This window comes from Chroicocephalus ridibundus, chromosome 8 (genome assembly GCF_963924245.1).
Source record: "Chroicocephalus ridibundus chromosome 8, bChrRid1.1, whole genome shotgun sequence".
NCBI lineage: Eukaryota > Metazoa > Chordata > Aves > Charadriiformes > Laridae > Chroicocephalus > Chroicocephalus ridibundus.
The window spans coordinates 7174788-7195559 of NC_086291.1; the positions used below are offsets into that span (position 1 = coordinate 7174788).

The 20772-nt window shown below is 39.2% G+C and overlaps 1 protein-coding gene across 6 annotated transcripts in view; it reads left to right on the forward strand.

Moving 5' to 3' along the window:
• Window positions 1-1079: 1079 nt before the first annotated feature.
• Window positions 1080-20772, forward strand: part of TUT4 (terminal uridylyl transferase 4) — a 47941-nt gene continuing 28248 nt past the window's right edge. Inside the window, exons 1-6 of one of the 6 annotated variants that reach the window (XM_063342732.1) lie at window positions 1080-1208; window positions 2591-2768; window positions 9884-10555; window positions 12269-12432; window positions 15912-16028; window positions 18156-18333. In XM_063342732.1, the coding sequence (XP_063198802.1) occupies window positions 9997-10555; window positions 12269-12432; window positions 15912-16028; window positions 18156-18333 (1018 nt within the window). In that variant the 5' untranslated portion in view covers window positions 1080-1208; window positions 2591-2768; window positions 9884-9996. The remainder of the gene's footprint in view (window positions 1209-2590; window positions 2769-9883; window positions 10556-12268; window positions 12433-15911; window positions 16029-18155; window positions 18334-20772) is intronic. The other 5 variants (XM_063342731.1, XM_063342734.1, XM_063342736.1 and 2 more) reach the window with 5 other exon arrangements.

Below are 20772 nucleotides of genomic sequence, written 5' to 3' on the forward strand. Positions count from 1 at the left end.
CCACCTTCCTAAAGGTGAAAGCTCTGCACTACACCCCATTAGCAACACCCTGAGCTACCCAGTCCTCATTTCACAAACGACAACTTCAAGGGAACCGCAAAAATGCAATTAGCTCTAAGGATCGCACTGACTTCACAATACATTCAGAAGTACATCTTGACAGTATTTATAGAATCCAGTATTACAGATTTTGCAACTTTTGTTTACCTGCATAGACTCTTTGAGGTAATGTTTCCAGCACTACTATTCACATTAGTGTTAATACTTTCCTTTGAACCCTTTTAGTAGTTCAACATTAATCTTTTAGGCGTCTTGTTTTTCTGGAAAGGCCTCCTTAGGCTGGGCTAGGAAGTGCCAACATGACATTTCACTGCCAAGAAGGGGTAGTACTGTACTGGATCACAGAGAGATTTGCCTTACACAACCACTTGCCAGTTTCTTTAGGTCACCCTGCAGCACTGCCAAGAGCCGAGCAGCCCAGCTCTTCTCCCCCGAGGCCTGCGGAACTGCCAGCAGACATGCTGGCCAAGACGCTCTCCCTAGCTGCTGCCGGGGCCAGCTTTGTAGCCAAGGTCAGGGAGCTAGGAGCCTTTTCCTCCCCAGCGCCCCTGTTTACCATCAGGGTGGGGGGCACACCTGGCTTTCTCCACAAAATGGAGCAAAGGGGGGGAAAGCCCTGAGGAAAAGGGGAACAAGGCCCAGGCTGCAGCATTGGGCAGGCCCTAACCCTGCTCCACAAGGCCTGGGGCTTAGCGTACGTGGAGAGAAGCCTGGGGTGAAAAAGGGGGGAAAAAGGGGGAAAAACTGGGGTGCCTGTGAGGGGATGAAGGAAAAAACGGAGCCGCTTATTCCCACATCCCCACTTCGTGCTGTGGCGCTGGGGGAGGGAGGCCCTGGACGCCGGGGCAGATGGGAAGGGGGAGCATCCCCCCGGCGAGGGGGGCGTTCTGAGGCGCAGGGGGGGGCTCGCCCGGCAGCCAGGCCCGATGCGGGCCGGGCCGGGCACAGCCTGCCGCCCGCCGCCGCCCGGCAGCGCCGCCCGCCCTCGAGGCTCTCCCTCCTTCCCTCCCGCCCTCGCCCCACAATGCATCGCGCGGCGCGGCTGACATGGCGGCCGGGCCGGACTGAGCCGCTGGCGTCGGGGCCTCCAGCAGCTGGAGCCGGGCATGGCGGGGGCGCAGCCCCGGCACCCCTAGCGCCACAGCCAGGTACCGGGCTCTAGGGGCCGGGGGGTGCCCCGCCCGGCTTCGCGGGCCTCCCCTGAGGGGTGGGGGTGGCTGGGCGCGCTCTGCCCTCTCCCCCCGAGCGGGGCGGGGGGAGGCGGGCTTGGGGGGGGCCTGTCCGCGCCGGCGCCCCCCGCCTCAGCCTGCGGCGGCCCAGCTCCGCCCTGCCCCGGCCCTGCTGTCCGCGCCCCGCCTCGACGGCCTACGGCGGCCTCCCGACCCGACGCCCGGGCAGGCTGGCGGCGACGGGGCTGCCCCGCGCACCCGGCCGGGGGCGCTGGTCATGGCCCCGGCGGGGTGGCGGGGGAGCGGCCCCAAGGTCAGCGCGGAACCGGGGCCGGCCCCACGGCCGCATCTGGGCGGGCGGCCGGTTCCGAAGGCAGCGCCCGGCGGGGTCTGCCGGGCTGGAGCGGGGTGCGTGCGGCTTGTTATTCTCACGCCCAGTAGAATTAAATATTGTGGGGGGAGGCCATTGCAGTTGGTGAGGCCCCTGGGGAGATGGCCCCCTCTTCCCGGCCGTCCTCAGCCGTGTCGTGTCGTGTCTCCCCCCCCCCCCCCCCGCCGTTTCTTGCCAAAGCGAGAGGTTTTCCTTTCTGTGGGTTATGATGTGCCTGAAACGGCACAGAGGCATCCCTTCGGCCCTGTGTTTGTGCTCTTTTGTTGGCTTATCTTGTACACAAATACAGCTGAACGACTTTCCTGCTTTTGCAATATGTTGCAATTTGCCAGTTGGCTGAATGTGTCATATTACCTGAGGCCTTCTTGCTTTTAAGGTTGTTTCTGGGTATATCAAAGGAGGACAAGCTGGTAACATGCAGAGAAGCAATATAATCAGGTTTAGGCTAAGGTAGGGATTAGTACATTAAAATAATAGTTGTATCTAAGTATGGATCTAATAATTTTTTTTTTTATATTCATGTTACCTCCACGTCACTTGGCTTCCTGAGCACTGTGCCCTGGATTCCAGAGTCATTGCATTTGCTTGAAAATAGAGGATACGCGTTGTTTCTGTTTTTGTTTGACTTGTGTTCCCAGTTTCAGTAGGTGCTGTTTGGATAGTCTGACTGCAGATAGTTATGACATAATTATTTCCGTGACAAGAAAATTAAATGAGCCATGGAAGTATGACTTAATTACAGTATCTGGGAGAAGACGCTATGCTAGGAGTCAGAGGTGTCCTTTACAAACATCAGTTTTGGCAGTGGGCTTTTCTAATCATGTTTCTACTTAACTTTACTGAAAATAGCTTAATAAAATTAATTTTGGGATTAAATTACCATTTCCTAGAACATACATATTGGGATATGTTCCCAGAAGATATGTACAGAGGTATCAGAAAGTTCCTTCTGTGTTGTGTTTTTGCACAGAAGACAGCTGGGACTTTTCTCTCATAGCTCAACTAGCAGAGGAAAAGAAACTACTGGATGCCACGGGACACCTGCACAGTGCGGAGCATTTACTTTGTTCTTCCTCTGAAGGGAATTGCTGCTACAGGGAGAAAGAAAAAGGGGAGCAGGATTTCCCTGTGTCCTATTTGAAAACAAGGTATCTCTGGGGAGGTCCTCTTAAATGTCTTGTGGATCAGCTTGTGAGAGTAATGGGTTAGGATTGTGTATTTGTACTGATACCGTAAGGCAGTTCAAAATTTTGCCCTGCTGAGAGTATATCTTGGTTTTTAGTCATAATGCTTGCTTTTGAAATTTTAGAAAGCATTTCTACTAAATTAACTTTTTTTTGGTACCTATCTTAATGAAATAATGTAATACTGGTGCTGACCTGTACTGAGAACTCATAGAAAGAAGGATACTGCCGTTTGCTTGGTGGATTAATTTGCAGAATGGAAACAATCCAAGGGAAGTCAACATTTCTTATTCTTTTCCCACATTCAGACTATATTGTATATTGTTTGATTAATTGCACATAAATGATAGATGAGTAACTCTTTTAACTTAGAAATACTAAAAACTTATTACCTAAATTTAGTAACAATGTGTATGAATCTAATTTTTAATTTTATTTTTTTTTTTGCTAGAGATGCGTACATGCATGCATGTATATGTACTCATACTGTATCCTTGGTTCATAATTTTAGTTCTAATGTTTTAGCAAGTCTTTGGAAGAAACACTATTTTTTCAAGATGTTCTTAGATTTTATTTTTTATTTCTGTTGATGTATGAAATAATATTTCCAGCAAGAAGTAGCTTTCAGATTTCAGTTTTTGGTGTCAGCAAAGTTTGACTTGGGAGTCCGAAATCAGTTTTGTGTTACAAACTGTTGTGACTCAGTCTCTGTGCCAACTACATGGATGTATTCCTGACACCACTTCTGAAGTAGTGGTTTTCAGCATATATCTTTCAGTAGTGAAAGTGCTGGATCCTGGTAAAGCAGGAGTAAGGATACTGGTAGAAGATCCATTTGCTTTAGCTGTAGTTTGGGAACTAGTTTGTGGCTGGTATGAAGTACTTCAAAGGCTGTTCCTGCCTCAAGGATTAGAGTTTGGGTGAAGGGATCACTATTGCTTACAGACGAAGATCCAGCTAAGCTTCTATACCACAAATACATGCTGCTGTATTTTTATTTAGCATAAGTGCCAAGTATCAATGGAGGTTTAAGAATAAGATGGATTAATTGAGTTTAAATGCATAGCTGCCGTTTAAGCCAGTTTCATTTTCAGTTCAGGCCTCTGGAAGCTAGTTTAGTGTCTGAAAGGCTTTAAAACCTATGCAGTGCTGTACTGTGTTTTTCCAGCCTCATCACCTGTATTGGTGTACAAGTGTCGTGTGCGTTCTTTTTTAATGGTAGAGCTACCTTGGGTTGGTTTCCTGATCTGATGACAGCATGTATCGTACAGCATACAGCGACATTTGAGGCAAGTAGTACCCCTCTTCTGGCTTCCGTGCTTGCTTATGTCGATTGTGAAATGTTTAAAGGACTATTACAGTAAAACCTACGATGAGACCCAAAACATACTAAAGCATTAGAAATCTTTATATGAAATACAGAGGTAAAGGAAGCCATTGTAAGTTACACAGCTGGTGTGACTGAGAGTGATGGCTTTCCCAAGTTTGGAACAGGCATCATCAGCAGTAGTAGATTCAGAGTGGTAGTTCTTGGCATTTGGTTACGTGCCTCTTTCTTACCTTCTCAGTGAGTCATACCATGTTGTAGAAAAGACAGCGGGCGTCAATGCAAAGAGAGAATAATCTGTAACAAGCACATCTTGTATGGCTCTCTTATCCAGCATATTCTGCTCATTTCATAATTTAATTGTAAGATATTTGCACCTACGTATGTTACTAAGTTCTGTATCAAGCAGATCAAGCTTTCCTTTTACTTCAGTTACTCAGCGGTGCTTTTGTAATTCAGATGTAATCCTGTTACAGTTATATACATATATATATATGTATACGCATACACACTTGTTTATCTAATGATCAACTGTCTTAGAAGTTTTCAATCCTCCGCATTGTAAATACAACATTAGAGCTTCCTACTGAGTTACGTACCTTCGCTAAGTGCTAGTTCTGTTGCATCCCTGTTTTGTGTGTTAAATTTTGCGTGCACTGCACTGGCTTCCTTCTAGTTAGATTTTGGTAGTATTATACTTACTAGTCTAAATTCTATAGCCTGTAGAAACAGGAGGATCTGAAACACTGTATAGCACTTCTGTTTGTTACTAAGAATACCTATGGGTTTATTGCTGGTAGAGCCTGAGGCGCTTTAGTGGCCGGTAATCTCGAGTAGTTTTAGTTTTAAGTAGTTTGGAAAAACATCAAGGATTGATTAATAGCTTGTACAAAGTTGTGTCTAGTTCATCATAAAACAAACATAAATGTGTGATAACGTTTTTAAACTATTGCCATAGAGCATGGGAGAAGCTTGAATGATTTGTAGAAGTTCTCAGACACAAAAATGGATGTAAGGCTGTAAACAGTCCAGAAAAGAGAGACACACGCACACCCCCCAGCGCTTTAGGGCTCTCTGTAGACATTACTTGTGCTGCAATCTGAGCAGAGTGCAGAAGACAACCTTTCCTTTTGTTCCTGTCTATGGCTGTAATCTTTGCTGAATTTCATTTTATTTTTGTTGAGGAAGTTCAGCTGGGCTGTATCGGTAATCAGCTGGGGGAGGAATGAGGTTAATCACCCCACTTACTGTTGGAAGGCTGGCTGGGGAGAATTGAGCTTATGGAACAGTCAGAATGGGACTGATAAAAGCAGGTCTCAGATAAAATACAGGTCTCTATCTCGAAGGAGGGAGTGCTTTATAGAAACAGGGTGATAACAATTATGTTTGTAGTACTTTCGCTGTTTAATCTAGTACTCCCTGGGGAAACGAAACTTATGAGACTGTTCTCTTTCCCTTTAGTTGTTCTTCTACACTCTTGTCTTTTGGACATTTCAGCCAGTCGGGACCAGATTTTAGAACATATTTGAAGTAATGGCAAAAGATTGTTGAGTTTCTGTATGTTTTCTGGAAAAAACATGCCTCGATAGAGGAGGGGTCTCTGCTGAGGGCAAAGCAGGAGGACGTTACGTTTCCTCTTGGGAAGTAGCTCAGAACCAGTCAGCGTGTATGTACCTTCAGCTACAGCACGTCTCCTCTGCTTGCCCAATGGGCTGTGATCAAGAATGTGACAGAGGAGCACAAAATTAACGTATAGGAAACCAGGCATATTCAGTTCTGCTGTTTATTAAAAAAGAAATGCTTTGCGAAAGAGCAACTCAGAATGCGAGAGCTCTCAGTTTAACTTGGCCTTCATCTTGGAAGAGGCCGTGTTATGGCAAAGTCTGACCCAAAATGCCTGCTTTTGAAGGAATTAAATACAGTTGAACAACTTGAGAGGAAGGAGTGGAAGGGCAAATGGGTAGAAATATCTTCTTGGAAGTGGCTTGTTATTTTCCTGTTTGGAAGTAAGTGTTACCCTGAGTTTTTTGCAATTCAAATGCAGAATTTTCTAATGCTAGTCTGAGAGGAGGAGGAAGCAAAAGAAACTGGCAGAAAAGAAAGTGAAACTCGTTCCTTCCATTCGTGAGCCTAAAATTAATTCTACAGTAGTGAAATAGAAGCTGATTTTAAACATTTTTAATTTGATGATTGTAGGTATGTATAGGCTTAATGGTTTTCTAGAGTTTGAGATCAGATAGTATCTTGTCTGATCTTAAGCAGATGTACTTCAGCCATATAATTTTTCTACAAAGTGCCAGGAATTGAACTAGGTTTCAGAGGGGTAACTGGCACTGTACATTCAGAAAGCAGGGGAAACCAAGTCCCCTGTAACACCAGGATATTGAATAAATGAAAAATGCTGAAATGATTTAAACAAGTGAATCACACGCCAGCTTGCAGACGCAGGTGAAAAACTCTGGTTTTGTTGCCAGCCGCCTGGAAGAAAATTCTTCTTTGATTCCAGGTCTGGCAATTTGGTATGAGCCTGAGCTTGTGAATAAGACATGTCATCCAGGTTTCTAGAAAGATGCCACCTCAGCACTGATTCACACCACTTTTGTGTTTTGTTTCTAAACATGTTGTTCTTCTCGAAGGCACTCCTTTCTCTCCTCCTATTTCCCTCTCTGCCTTCTCTCACATGTACATGGTCAGTATCTGCCGGAGGAGGAAGGATCTTTTTCAGACTGTCTCGGCTTTAGTCGTGGTCTCTTCTTTTGTTTTACATCTTAAATTTCATTGGTTGGTTTACTTTGCAGTTCTTTGTGAGATGGCTAGCTTGGTTACTATTGAGTATTGTACAGCAGTTTAGATTATTTTTTGTTTGCTAAATCATTTCATTCTTAAAGAGCAAAAGCAAAGAAAGAAAAAAGAAAAAAAATCCCGAAGTACAACAACATTATTATTACACTTGCATTTCAAATTCTGAATTTCATTGCGGAAATCTTAGCTTTATTTTGCACAAAATATTCTTGTCTGAGGACATTTCATGACCTATCTTTATTCATATTTCTCAGGAATAAAGAATATATCTGTTCTTTAACCTTAACTACTTGCATTATTACACTCACTCTCTTAATATGTAACATTATCACAGTACTCAATTTATTAGCTGGGTTATAAAGATAGTTTTTATTAGCAGTGTCCTTAGTTTTTTCCCCCATCTCATTTGTACATTTGATTATAGCTTATGTATTCTCTTTGAATATATAACTGTGTATTTTATTAAATGGATAACATCAAATCATTTGAGCTGTTGTGGATTTTTTTTTTTTTAAACCTTCTTGCAAAATGTGAATCTAACAATTTGATGCTTACACAAAGCAGAGCAAAATGAAGCCCCACTTTTCCTCCAATGCCAGAGTTTCATGGTAGCTTTAAGCTGGAAGCGGTGCCGAGAGAAGTTGTCCCCACCCTACTAGTTGTTTTTTATTACCAGCTCCTGCTCCTCCTCCTCCCTTGTGCCAGCTTTATGTTAAGCTGGATTGGTTTACTGGTTTTGTTCACTGCAGAACTGCCCAAGGGAGGGAGCAGCCCGAGGAGTGGGAGTAAGTAGCCGGGGTTGGAGAAAGGGTGTTATTGCTCCTGTCGGAGTTGATGCTGACCTATGCTGCTTTTCAGTGAGTGTGGAAGTGTGGCCTCGGTGTGTTCCAGTCCTGAGTTGAAGGGTGGTGTGGATGTCAGAAACAAACTGGAAATGAAAGCGGAACTGATGTGTGTGGGGTTTTTTTGTTGCTTTGTATTTTTTTTTTACCCCTTTTCAGGTTGAGCAACTAAAACATAAGGAATAGTTTAGAATTTGAAAAATCCTACTGTCCTTTCTCTTCTGGTTACATAAAAAGACTTCTCAGTAGAGTACAGTTTAAAGATAGCAACTTCTTCTATGTAGCTAAAAGATCTCACCAGTCTATGGAGCAGAGCTTTATATTGGTGGTCAGAGACTAGAATAATTTAGCCAACCTGTGGGGACCCTGGGCCCTTCTTATCACACTGAGGCTTGAGCAATGCTGGTATAGGTGGGCAGTAGTTCCTGCTGCCGGGCTAATAAGAATTGCTGTGGGGAAGACAGTGTCTGCAATCCAAAGGCAAATACTATTTAATTTTTTTGATTTTTGGTCTTTGACTTTTGGTCTAGAAATAAGAGCCAGGTGTAGTCAGTGTTTAATAGAAAATAGTTGTAATAGTAGCTAAATATATTTGTGAGATAAAATACTTAGCTGTTGGAATTAATTTAGTAATACAGATTTTTTTTTTCTTTTATATTTTAATGAAGACTGTGATGCTGACATTAACTTCGTGAAAATTCTTATGGGTTTCAGTTGGTTGGTTTTTTTAATTTTTCAAAGATAATATATATTTTCAATTATGTCAATAGAGGCTTAAGGTAACCATTTTTAGTATGTGCTTTGTGTCGTGAAGTATTTTCTGATTTGTGTCTCTTTAAAGTGAGAGAGAAAGTAACTACATTGTATAGCCTAAAAAAGTATTACTGTCCTTTATACTGACAATATTCAGAAAGTTTTTTTTTTTAACCAGATGTTTTAATCTGATCATTCCTTCTGGTTCTTATTATTTAAGTACAAAGTACATTGGTACTTCTAATAGTTGTAATTAATTGACTGTTCTGTTACTCCTTTTGTTCAGTAAATGATAAGCTATTTATTTTTATGGATTCTCTAAAACCCAGAAATTCCCATGGATCATGCTTTTATCTGCCAAATATGTAGGTAGACAGGAAGGAAAGAAACTCTCTATTCTCAAACTCTTATCTTGCTATAGTTTTATAAAATTTATTTTCTTCTGCCTGATACTTCATTCTCATAATTTTTTATTGCTATCTTGAGGTTATTTAAAAAAATAAAAAATAAATCCAAGTTTGTGTTACAGATTTCCCCCTTCATTTTCTGTATTAGTAAGAGTAATTCCTTACAGACCCACTTACTCATGCTTAGCTTCCCATTGGAAAAACAATCTTTGAGTTGTCTCCAACATAAAGCTCAGATGATATACCACCTAAAGGACTGAGGTTTAGATAAGTAAAGTTAATCTGCAGCTAAACAAAATACTATTTGTGGGGGTATTTGGCTAAGCAAAATCTTATTTAATTGATGGCAGTTAACTTATATGAGAATTGTATGTGTCAGAAATATGCATAAGTATCTATGGGTACAGGTGATAGGTCAGGTTTATTATTAGTACTTTGAACTATATCACTAAATACGTATTTTTTTTTTAATTCAGTTAATAAAATGGAGCTTGCTTGCTGGAAGCTGAAGTAGTTTTCTTTAGTGGCTAATTTGAGTGGTCTGCTTATCGAGTGGTATTTTTTAGATGTGTTAAATTTTTTTTTATTTTTTTTTTCCAGTGTAGTTGCAGATATCTTGGTTCTTGGTTTTTTTCAGAAAGCCAAAAATAGGAAGGGAAGAAAAAAGCAAGCTGTTGGCAGGTTTATCACTGAGTGGTTTTTACCATGTTCTGCCATTTTTTGTCTCTTCATATCTCCTATTTTAAATAGAAGTCAAGATCATCAAAATTTTCATGAGTTACACTTCTAATACAGAAAGTATTATGAAAATTCACTTATACCTGTGGGGAGAACATCCTTCCTGTAATAGTTTGTAGTTACTTTAGAGAGGTTTATTTTAATGCATTGTCTAAGTAGAGCTTTGATATTTTTCCTTCAATATAAAAATGTCTGTCATTATTTCTTCAGTAGACAATCAGCTACGATCCTTGCCTGCACAGTGGATTTAAAATCAACTGCAAATTACTGAAGAATTGCACTTAAGTGGTCTCAAGAGACAGGAGAAGCAGGTCTTCACTATAATGGAAGAGGCCAAGAGCTCAAAGAATGGAAATCATGACCCAAGGAAGTCTGTCCGTCTTGTCTGTGAGGAAGGCAAAGCAGTCAAAGTTACAAATAATCAAAATTATAAACATAATAGAAACGACAAATCCGTGAAGGATGTTGGGAGAAGTTCTCCAAGTGGGAATAGCAGCAAAAAAAGTAAACAAAATGATGTTTGTTCTGAAAAACAAGGAGAAAATAAATCATGCAAAGTAAATACTATTCCCGGAACTAAAGATACGGGGTCAAATGTTCAGGATCGAAGTCATGGAAAAGCAAAAAAATTTTCTAATTTATCAGCAGCAGTGGAAAACCTGAAACAGGCAAAAGCTCAACTGGTGGGAGAAAACTTTCCAGGCTCACATGTTTCAGGGAATGGGGTCAGTATGGAAAGCTTAACAGCTACACAGAAAGGGAAACTGGTGTTGGAAAATCCACTGGGAATTCTTACTTTGAAGAGTGGTGTTGATCAAACTGGTGATCCTGGTAAGACTGCTTCAGATCAAAGAAAAATGGAACATAAACCTGATGACTTCAGTGAGTATTATTCAACACTACTTTATTCAATTTTCTTCTGGTAAAATTGTTAACAGTCTGAAATGGGCTTTGAAATGTTTCCATTTGCATATTTTTTTCCACATACGGTAAGTTGCTGATTGCATTTAGAGAGAACATGCTATTAATACAAGCATATTACTTAGAGAATAAGAGACTATGATAATAGCTGTCCTTTTTTCTCATGCCTAAGACCTAAACATCTTTGCAAGATACTTAGTGTGTGTGAGTTTCAGGAAATTTTGTGAATATAGTTTCTTAGGAGGGGGGGACCCTTCGTAATAATATTGCCACTTACAGAAATGCCAGTTATTGTTGCTTTTCAGAAAGATCAGTGGAAAAATCTGCAAGGAAAGTGGGTTTTTTTTTATAGGTAGGGGGAAAATATTTACCTTCTTTTCTGTGTTTGTCGTGCTCTTTTTGTAACTAAAAATGCTTAAAATATGTTTTGGCAGATGGCTTTTCATTTTAGGGAGGCCTGGAACCCGTACCACCCATCAGTGGTTACCCTTATGAGTGTTCAATACTTATACATATTTTTCAATTTCGGAATTAAATCTATGGATCAGGTTTTGTCTCACTTCAGGTTTACTTATTAGTTCAGAATTTGAGACGCTTTTTCAAAATGCAGTTTTTTCTAATAGAAATGCTGTTTTAAGACAGTGTGCCAGTGCAGACCTCCTATTTGAAGTATTTCCCACTATTGCAACAGCTACAGCAGTTGCTTGTATGGAAATACTAAGAAATATTAAAGTGCAGATTTTTTTAGCTATCTTAATAAAATTTAACAGGAAAAACAAGTTGAAATGGCAGCATCCTATGATCAGTCAGCTCTTTGTAGACCACCATCATGTACTGTAGGGACCATCTGTCACTAAGAAACCAGGACTTGAAAACTTGCTCAGTTTTGATTCCTACCTAATCTGGGGGCACAGATCTCATTTGAAAGGAAAGAAAAAAGAAAACAAAACACAAATAACCCTCACTTTTGTTGATGTAAAAACTACTGGAATAATTTAAGATGTAGATGCTTGTACGAATTAGTGGACTATGAACAATTCATAGGCATCTGGAGGAACTGGCCTTTTGTAATTGACCTGCGTGTTTGTGAGTAGCCGCGTTCCAGAGCTCTGTGGCTGCTGGCCGTGGGTGGCAAGGTGTCGTGGTGTGTTCAGATGCAGCTCCAGCAGCCTTCAAAATCGAGGGCCTGAAATGCCTGATGACTGGCTCTGTAAGATTGTTTGGGTGACTGTCTTCAAGGCCATTCTGTGACTATTTCCTTAACAAAATGTATGGTGTAAAAAAACAAAAATAAAAAATTTAAGCCTAGTATTTCTTATTTCTGTTACATCAGGATCTTGAGTACTCTGTTCTGCATAACAAAAACCCCCCTTCCTTGCCTTGAAGAACTTAGCAGAGACTGAAGACTGAAACACAAAGTGCATCTACCTTTTATTTTCTCTTTTTGATAACAGTCTTAGTTGCAGACTAGTCTCTGAAGTCTCTCTAAAATACTGGTTAACATACTGGAAAGATTCTAACATCTAAGGTGATTTTAGCCAGCCTTTGCACAAAAAACTAGAATGTAGCTTTAATTTGTGTCCAGCTCCTTAGCAAGAAGCTCTTAACTGCTCTGTACTTTCACTTTTTCTCTCCTTGAGTTACTCTGAAGAAAATTACTCTTTCTTTCTCTAGGTAAAATAAAGAATTCTGAATCAACTAAAGAACACACTTTGGAAGCTGATTATTTAGAAAACACTGCTGTTATTGATGAATCTAATCTGACAGTTGAACAGCAACTAGGATTGAAACAAGCTGAAGAACGTCTGGAAAGAGATTATATCTCCCGACTTGAAAAAGTAGGTTGATCAGATAAAAAAGAAAATGGGTGTCTTCTTTCATTATCTTCACCATATTTCTATTTGGGTGGTATTTCTACTAGAGCCTGCTGCCTCGCTTTGTTTCTTCTTTATAATGAAACACTGTAGGTGTTGTACTACTAGACATTATCCCTAGTAGTTGACTAGTCATTCATCATGGCCAATGAGGGGGATTGAAAACTTAGTGTTCCTTTCGTGGCGCATGTAGCCTTTGTAGAACAGTATTTTTCTAATTCTGCAGACCAAGGGGTTTACAGTTCCATTACTTACCAAAGATTTTCTAGAAAGTCTGGTTACCTGGAAACTCAGAATACAGGATCAAAAGGAACCTTGTGCTATCTTCAGTATATTAGCCTTCTGACAGTCTGCATCACCTATATTGCAGTCGACTCCTTAAAAACGTTCGTCTAAACTGTTCTTAATATTATCTCCACTGAGACAAATTTCAAAGTCAGTATAGGTAACGCAGAAGCTTTTCTTAATGTCTAATGTAAGTGTCTCTTGCAGCCTTTTAATCCCTCATACGTTGTCCTAGGAAAATAAATATAACTTTATTACTTTTTTCAGCAACTTCCTACATATTTGAATATCATTACCATTCCTGCAGTCTTGTCTTTCTTAGACTCAGTCTTTGTTCTTCGGTCTTAGGGGGTTTTTAGTTACTGGTTTATTCTTGTTGCTTTCTGTAGGCATCCAACATGTAACTGGTATCCAAAATTGGACATGCAATTTCAGTTGAGGTCTTACATATAAAGAGGAAAGCTGATTTCTTCTGTCTGAAATATTGCATTTGTGTTTAGGATATCCGCTTTTTTGGCGGCAATAGGATGTTGGCTTGTAGTTTGACCAGCAACGTTCCCCATATCCTTTTCTTAAGAAATGTCCAATCAGGTGTTCCCAGCCCTGTATTTTCTGCAGTTAATAATGCTTAAGGAGGAATGATACTTTGTTTTTATTATTAATTTGCACTTTATTTATTCCATTTATCTACTTTGTTGTGATCACTGAATTTCTGTCATCTTACATCTTCTGTAACCTCTCCCAACTTGGTATCTTTCGCATTTGTAGTCAGCATTGCATTTCTATTGCATTTCCTAAGTTTTCAACAAAAATGCAAATGTTTCTGACCCCAGAAGGACCCCTGTTGAAAAATCCTTGGCGCATGCTTTTAGACTGGTGGTGAACCCGTCAAGGTATGTGTGCTCCGAGGACAGTTCCCGGAGCAGTTTTGCTTCCACCGTAGTGTTCTTTATTTAGATAGTATTTATGGTCTCCTTTTGAGACTGATACTATGACAAGTGACAAAAACTTCAAGATACAACATCTGCTGCTGCTTCTTCAAGCCCTATGATTTTGTCTTTAAAAAAGCAACCCTAGTTAGTGCAATTTGTTTATAGCAGATCAGTTTGCCACCTATGACCTGTTTTTATGTGCTTATTAATAACTTAATTTAATACAGTATTTTTCTGGGTGCTAATTCTGACTGTTTGCTGATTCTTTGGCTCATCCTCTTTAGTCTTTTAAAGATATTCTTAAGATTCTCTTGCCTAGTGATCTGGAACCTTCCCATTCTCTGAGAGTTTTTAAAAATACAGTTGGCTCTGAGATGGATTAGCTCCCTGAATATCCAAGCACAAATTTCATGAGGCCTGCCTTGTTTGGATGCATCTGTCTTACTCAAGTCTGTAGCTTGGTGTTTAACTAGATGATTAAAAAAGGCTTTACAACAAAGGCAAAATAAAAGGCATTACATGATTCAGTCTTTCTGGCAACTTCTGTTGGCGTAATACTGCAGACCAGTATTGTAAAGAAATACCCATTTAAAAAAGAAATACTATTATTGCTGATATTCGTTCAGTTTTAGAAGAGTGGTAAAATATTTTTGATCTGCTTCAGTCATCGGGTATCTAATACTTGAATCTTCCGAGCCAGACAAGTTTAACTGTCTATAAGTTGTTTTCCAAATGAATGTTTAATTTCATCTTGCTAGGTATCTGTCTCATAGGAAATAAGGGTGAAGAGAATTAGTAATAAAAGCATAATTATGATTTTAGAGCATGTTATTTTAAAGTGATATTTACCCTGCAGTTGGAGGGTATCAGACCTTCCCCCCCCCCCCCCAAAACCAAAAGATTAGACTCAGTAAGTGGAAAAACTTGTCCAAATTTAGCAGTGGTTTAGATTTCCGTATAGTAAGTCAGATTTGTTTAACTGATCTGTAGTCCAACTTAGTGTCTTAAAATGGTGTTCTTTGTTCATTCATTGTTATGTCACTGTTCAAACATCTGGTGTTTTCAGTATATTTCTTAGGTTTAGCAAATACAGATGTATTAGAATTAGGATGAAAATGTGAAGTAGTTGGTTTTTTTCTCTCCCAGTTATAACTGATAGCAGTTATTGGAAAAATGCTAGCAAGTCTGGAGGAAACCTAAGGCTTTTTGTTGGGGCCCTCTTGTCTTTGCAGTGAGCACATCAAAAGGTTTCCAATCTCTATAGCTGTGTTTTATTAGATCAAGAAAGTACAACCGTAGGATGAGACAGATTAAAGTGGAATTATTTGCAAACAGCTCCTTGTCTTTGCAGCGGTGGTCCTTTCTGCCTTTTAGTCTAGTAGTTCTTGGTCGTTTCCTGGTTGAAGAAACTCTACAGTATTGCCTCTTGGACCCTAGGAAAATAGTGATTTCTGTCCCCCCGTCATCTCCTGAGGCTTGTCTGCTTCTTTCAAACTCTGGGGGTTTCCCCAGTAGCAGCTCTCCATTTGTGTACTCAAACTCTCCCAGCCTGTCTGTACAAAAAGGTGCTTGTTCAGCATATTTCTCCAATTCTGGGCATCCCAAATTATTCATCAAAATGGAATAATCTTACCCCTTGTTGGAGGATCCCACCTTATCCAGAGTACAGTTAGTCATTAGTAAGTCAGAAACTGGCTATCTTCGTCCTTGTTGGCCAGCCACCTCCTTTTTAATGGAAGAAAAAATGCAGTACTTGCACAGTACGCTGCGAATATGCTAGCCAAACAACAACACCATCTGTCATAACATGTATACTAGATAATATGATGAATACTTCCCATTTTCTCATCAGAGAAAGGAGGATAGATGCTGAGATTTGATAAATCCATAGTTATTAAAAGCTTGAGCCGACAAGGGAATGGCTTACTGGCCTTTAGGTCAGCCTTAAGAGGCATAAACTCTTCAGTCTTAATCTTGCCTTGCTGAAATTTACTGAGAAGTGTAATATTCAAGTCATCTCACTTCCTTTTCTTGCTTTCCCCACTTGTGATATGGGTAAAAATCCATTTCCACTGTGTTTTTTGAAGATTGCTTAATGTTTGCAAAGCACCTTGACATTACAAGTGTTACATAATTGTTAAATACAATTTATTATTCAAAGAATTGAGTTTTTCAGACACTATTGGCAGAAACATTTTCTTTTAATCTATGGCCATTTTTCCTCAGCGCTCCCCAGAATACACCAACTGTCAGTATCTATGCAAGCTCTGCTTAGTTCACATTGAAAATATCCAGGGAGCTCACAAGCATATTAAAGAAAAACGTCATAAGAAAAATATAATGGTAAGTTAACAAATACAATTTTGACTGTTTTTTTTTTAATTCCTTTTTTTTTTAAGATTTTTTTTTTTGTTATGTGGTATGTTTTCTTTGGTCATCTTCATTTACGTGAGAGTTTGCTGAGATCCACAAATTTCTGTTGCTTGTTTTCTGTTTGAGAGGAAGGGCTTGATGATCTGTCCAGGCAGAGAGGAAAGAATGTTTTTGGTTGTTGCTTCTGAATGAGTGTCTCTGGGTAGTGGGCAGTTCATCATACTTTTAGTAACAGAATGCAAGGTAACTTAGGTGAGAAACGTATTTAGTTTTTCTGTTTCTTCCAAAAAGAATATTGTTGGGAGCAGGGACTGGAGGTGGGGCTGGGGATGTTGGTTTTCTGGTTTCTCTTTTGTCTGCCTCGTGAAGTTTTTATCTACATCTTTTCTGTGATGGGTGAGTGGAGTGGATAGTATGTCTAGACTGAAAAAAGAGAGTTAAAGTAGTGAGGGATTCAGTTCCTGAGTCAGTCATCATCTCCCTGGGTTTATGTATCTGTTTAATATGAAAAACAGTTCTAAGACTTTCAAAGAGATAAACAGTTTCCTTATCAGATACCATGCTGTTACTATTTGCTTTGCTTTAAAGAACTGTTACAAGCATGATATCCAATAAAAGGCACACAGATTGTCTTGCTAACCCGTTTTTGTAAATGCTCACGAAAAGGTACAAATTCCCCAGTATTGTGAGTCAGATTTTGTGATTCAGATGGCTAAAATTACTCTTCCTACAGCCATTCCCCGAAATTCAGTCACTTACTTCTGTTGCCGTGTTTGTAATTTCTGTTTGTAATTGACACTGTTAATTCTATCGTATATGCAAGTCATCACCTGGAAAACTCTGAATGCCATAAATCCGTTACATCTCAGAAAGTAGCATTTTTATATAATGTTCAGTTATTATTTGTAAAGGATTCTGGTTCTCTTGCTGTCTGCTAAGTTGCATCATGGAATAAAAATGTAATAAATCAGCCAACAAACCAGCCCCGTGTTTGATATGGAAGCACATTCGTACCACGCTCTTCATCTGAGCATGGAGAGAAGAGTTGAGGAATGAGGTTTCTTTACCACTGAATGGAAATGTTAAAGGACATGGAGCGGTTTCAGTTTTTAACACTTGTCTTCAGATAGCTTTATGTTGTGTGCCACATTACAGTGATAAGAGCTATGTAACTGTTTAAATGTTACTTCATAAAATATACCTATTTACAGCTGTAACTATGAGAGATGTGACTATCAAATAAGCTTAGTAGCACCTGTGGCTTCCCCACTCAAGAAAAACGCTAAAGCAGTGACATTAAAAAACCACAGCCCTTAAAAAGGTGCATATTCTTTCTTAGTCTAAATTTGTTGAAATAAGAACAGAAGAGTTAAGAGATGCAGCCTAGAACTAACCAAACATTTTCATACTGGACTCTGTTTTCTTAGTTCAGAATTATTTTCCGGTTGTTATTTATTTCTGTTGTCAGTCACATATTTCATTTAGTTGATGAATTCATGAAACAAGTGATTGTCATACTTTGAAATGACTTAATGTGTCTGATGTATTTCTTGCTGTTGGATTTAATTGATAATAACTTGATGCACTAAAAATAGCACTTTCTGGCACCAGCTGTTTAGCATGGGACTCAACTTACCAACATTTCTTGGAGATGGGAATACTTTTTCTGCCTCTCATACCTTTCCTTCAAGTATAATCCACTCTGAAAAATGTGTGACTCGAGAAGAACTTTTTCAGCTCGGTTACTTTTATTATGTAGGAACAATTACAGCTTTTCATTTCCTTGGATGAATTCTGTTTCAGAACTGTCAGAAAATGTGGTTCAGGAATGTAACACAGCAGATTTCCTCCCCAGTTGCCAGCTGTGAAACAACGTGTTCTCTTTTAAACACTGAGCATCTACTGACATTTCTGTGAGCCGTACTGGTACATTTGCCAGTTAGACTGGACAGAGTACGTACCTTTGAAGGCGTTTGGTCAGGACAACCTGTAAATACAGGAACACAAACAGCACGTTCTAATATCATGCAATAGTATGAGATAACCTTTTTCTTTTAAAATATCAGTTTTTGCTTTTATCATCCAACAATTATTCAGGAAAAACAAGAAGAAAATGAGCTGCGTGCCCTCCCACCCCCCTCATCTGCACAGTTGGCTGCTCTGAGTTTTACGCTCATTGAGGCAGCAAATGAACAAGGCATATCAGATGATGACTTCAGAATTCGTCAAGAAATTGTAAACGAGATGGAGAAAATTATTCAACAGCCCTTACCAGGTATTCATAGTAATTCTCCATTTTCTTTAGCTGAAAATTCTTAATTTTTACACATATCTTGATACCTTCATTAATAGTGAATTAATGCATTTGGGGTTAAATTATCTTTATATTGTACAAAATTAATATGTACAGGCATTTTAATACAGACTAGCAGTTGATTTAAAAGGAGCTAACAAACCTACAAAAAGAGGAAAATAGGATTGTGCTTATTTTTATTCTTTCTGGTATGTGTTTATTGAAGCTCTTGGTCCTCTTTAAAGTGATGATTTCTGATGAAGACTGGAAATTTCCAGGACACGAAATATTTCCTTCCTGGTCATGTTTAAGGCCTCAGCCACTGAGGACCTCTCTCAGGCTCTAGGTCCTACAAACCTTTCCACCTATACCTTACCTTGCATTACTGAGTATCTGTGGCTGTTACAGTAGAGATTTTTTTTTCCCAACTACATTTAATTAAACGAATATAAAAGTAGCACAAGGGAAAATGAGGAGGAGTTTGAAATGTATTTTTTTTCCCTACCAGTCATTCAGTTGTTTATAACACCTTTCATGGTAGGTGAAAGTTGCACGAGGCAATTTTTTTTTTTTTAAAGCATAGTTTTAGGTAAAAAAAGAATTAGACCTCAGCTATAAGTGATTTTGGTAAGAATATGAGAATTTTCAGTGCTTAATTGTGATCTGAAATATCTGCGGGTACTAATCAGTAACTGTTCATTAAAACAAGTCATTAAATTCAACAAGGGTTATTGTTTAACAAGTATTTCTTGTCATGTGTATTAGAATTAATGGGTCCTAAAATGGGGAGAGGTGTACTTTGAGTAAACTATAGCTTCCCAAAGTCTCTTGAATTGTCTTAAATAGGTCAAAATACTACATTTACTAAACCACGTATGAATATCATACCTTACCTGTGTTTTTCTTGATTGAGTGCTTTATGTTGATGAAAAATAATAATTTAAAAAAAGTCTGAGTAGGTTAAATGGTTAGTCCCATTTATTTGCTTCAGTGGGTGAATAAAGTTCAGTGCATTAGTGAAGTTTGTAAAAACTGTCTGAATAAGTTGAATGGTAGTCTTCCTTCCCCTCCCCTTCAGAAGTACAGTATGGTACTTCAACAGAACATGTTAAACATTCAAATCCAATTTATCCTACTGTTGGAAAATAATATAAATAATATAACAATAAGATAACCTTTGACATTTGCTTCTTTGCATTGATTTCGTATCATCTCCTATAGTTAATATACTAGGAGTTTGAAAGTTGATTTTTGGAGCTACAGTAGTATTGATAACAATGGTTTGGTTTTCAGTGAATCTGAACAGAAGAAAGTATTAATCTCATTGACAAAAAAGTTTTCATTCTTTTAATTTCATCTATATTGAAATTGATTGATATTCTGTACTGTCCTTTTATTTTAGAAATACGTTCTTCTTTCCCTTTGCTCTATAAAAATACTGTAGTAAGAAAGATTTGCTGCAGAATGATTGGCTTTAGTTTTAGGAGCTGTATTAAATATATGCTTAAACATAAGGTGCTGAATAGAACAGGGCCTTGTAGGGCGGAGGTTTGCTAATTCGTTTGCTCTATAACATTGCCATATGTGGCTCCTAGTGCAAATTTGTGTTCTGACATGCTATTGAGTTTTCCACTGATAGTATATTAGTGTAAGACAAAGCAGAGGAAATTATTACTTTTACATGAATACTCATGAAAATTACTGTTGCAGTGTTACTCGGCTGGCTGACTTGTTTGGACTGTTGAGCTGATGTGGAAGTATATAGTAGTCCAGGGGGAGTCTGTAGTAGTAAATGACAATTTTTTTATTCCACTTTTCAAAACCCACTATGTTTTAGTGAATGTATTTTCCTAAATGGTAAATTAGGAAAAAAAAAAATTAATGCACAGTGTAGAAAACATGGGATGTTCTGGCATGATTTTCTCTTGAGCTTGCATTAGAACTACGCAAAAATTCTTACTACTATGGAAAGCCATTACGCTGTAAGTAATTACACTGTAGTATTATTGTGTTATTATTTACCATACAGAAATTCAGGGCTAGTTTCTAAGTAGTGAAAAATAGAGAAAGTTTTGTTTGAAGCTGTGTATGTGTAAGATTTATTTTCTCTTCTAAGAGTTACTTTGCTGTGGTTCTGTTTGAGAAAGTTTGGACAGAACACAAATAAAGGTACTAAGAAAAAATACAAGAAACCCCCTGTTCACTGTGAGGCTGGTTGAACACTGGCAGAGGTTCCCTGGAGGGACTGGGGACTCTCCATCCTTGAAGATTTTCAAGACTCAACTGGACACAGTTGTGGGCAACCTGCTGTAGGTGACGCTGCCTGAGCAGGGTGTTGCATTTGGAAGGGATTGAGAATAGTCTCAATTTTCAGCTGACATAAATATGCCAGACCCTAATATATATTACAGGAAAGTTTTC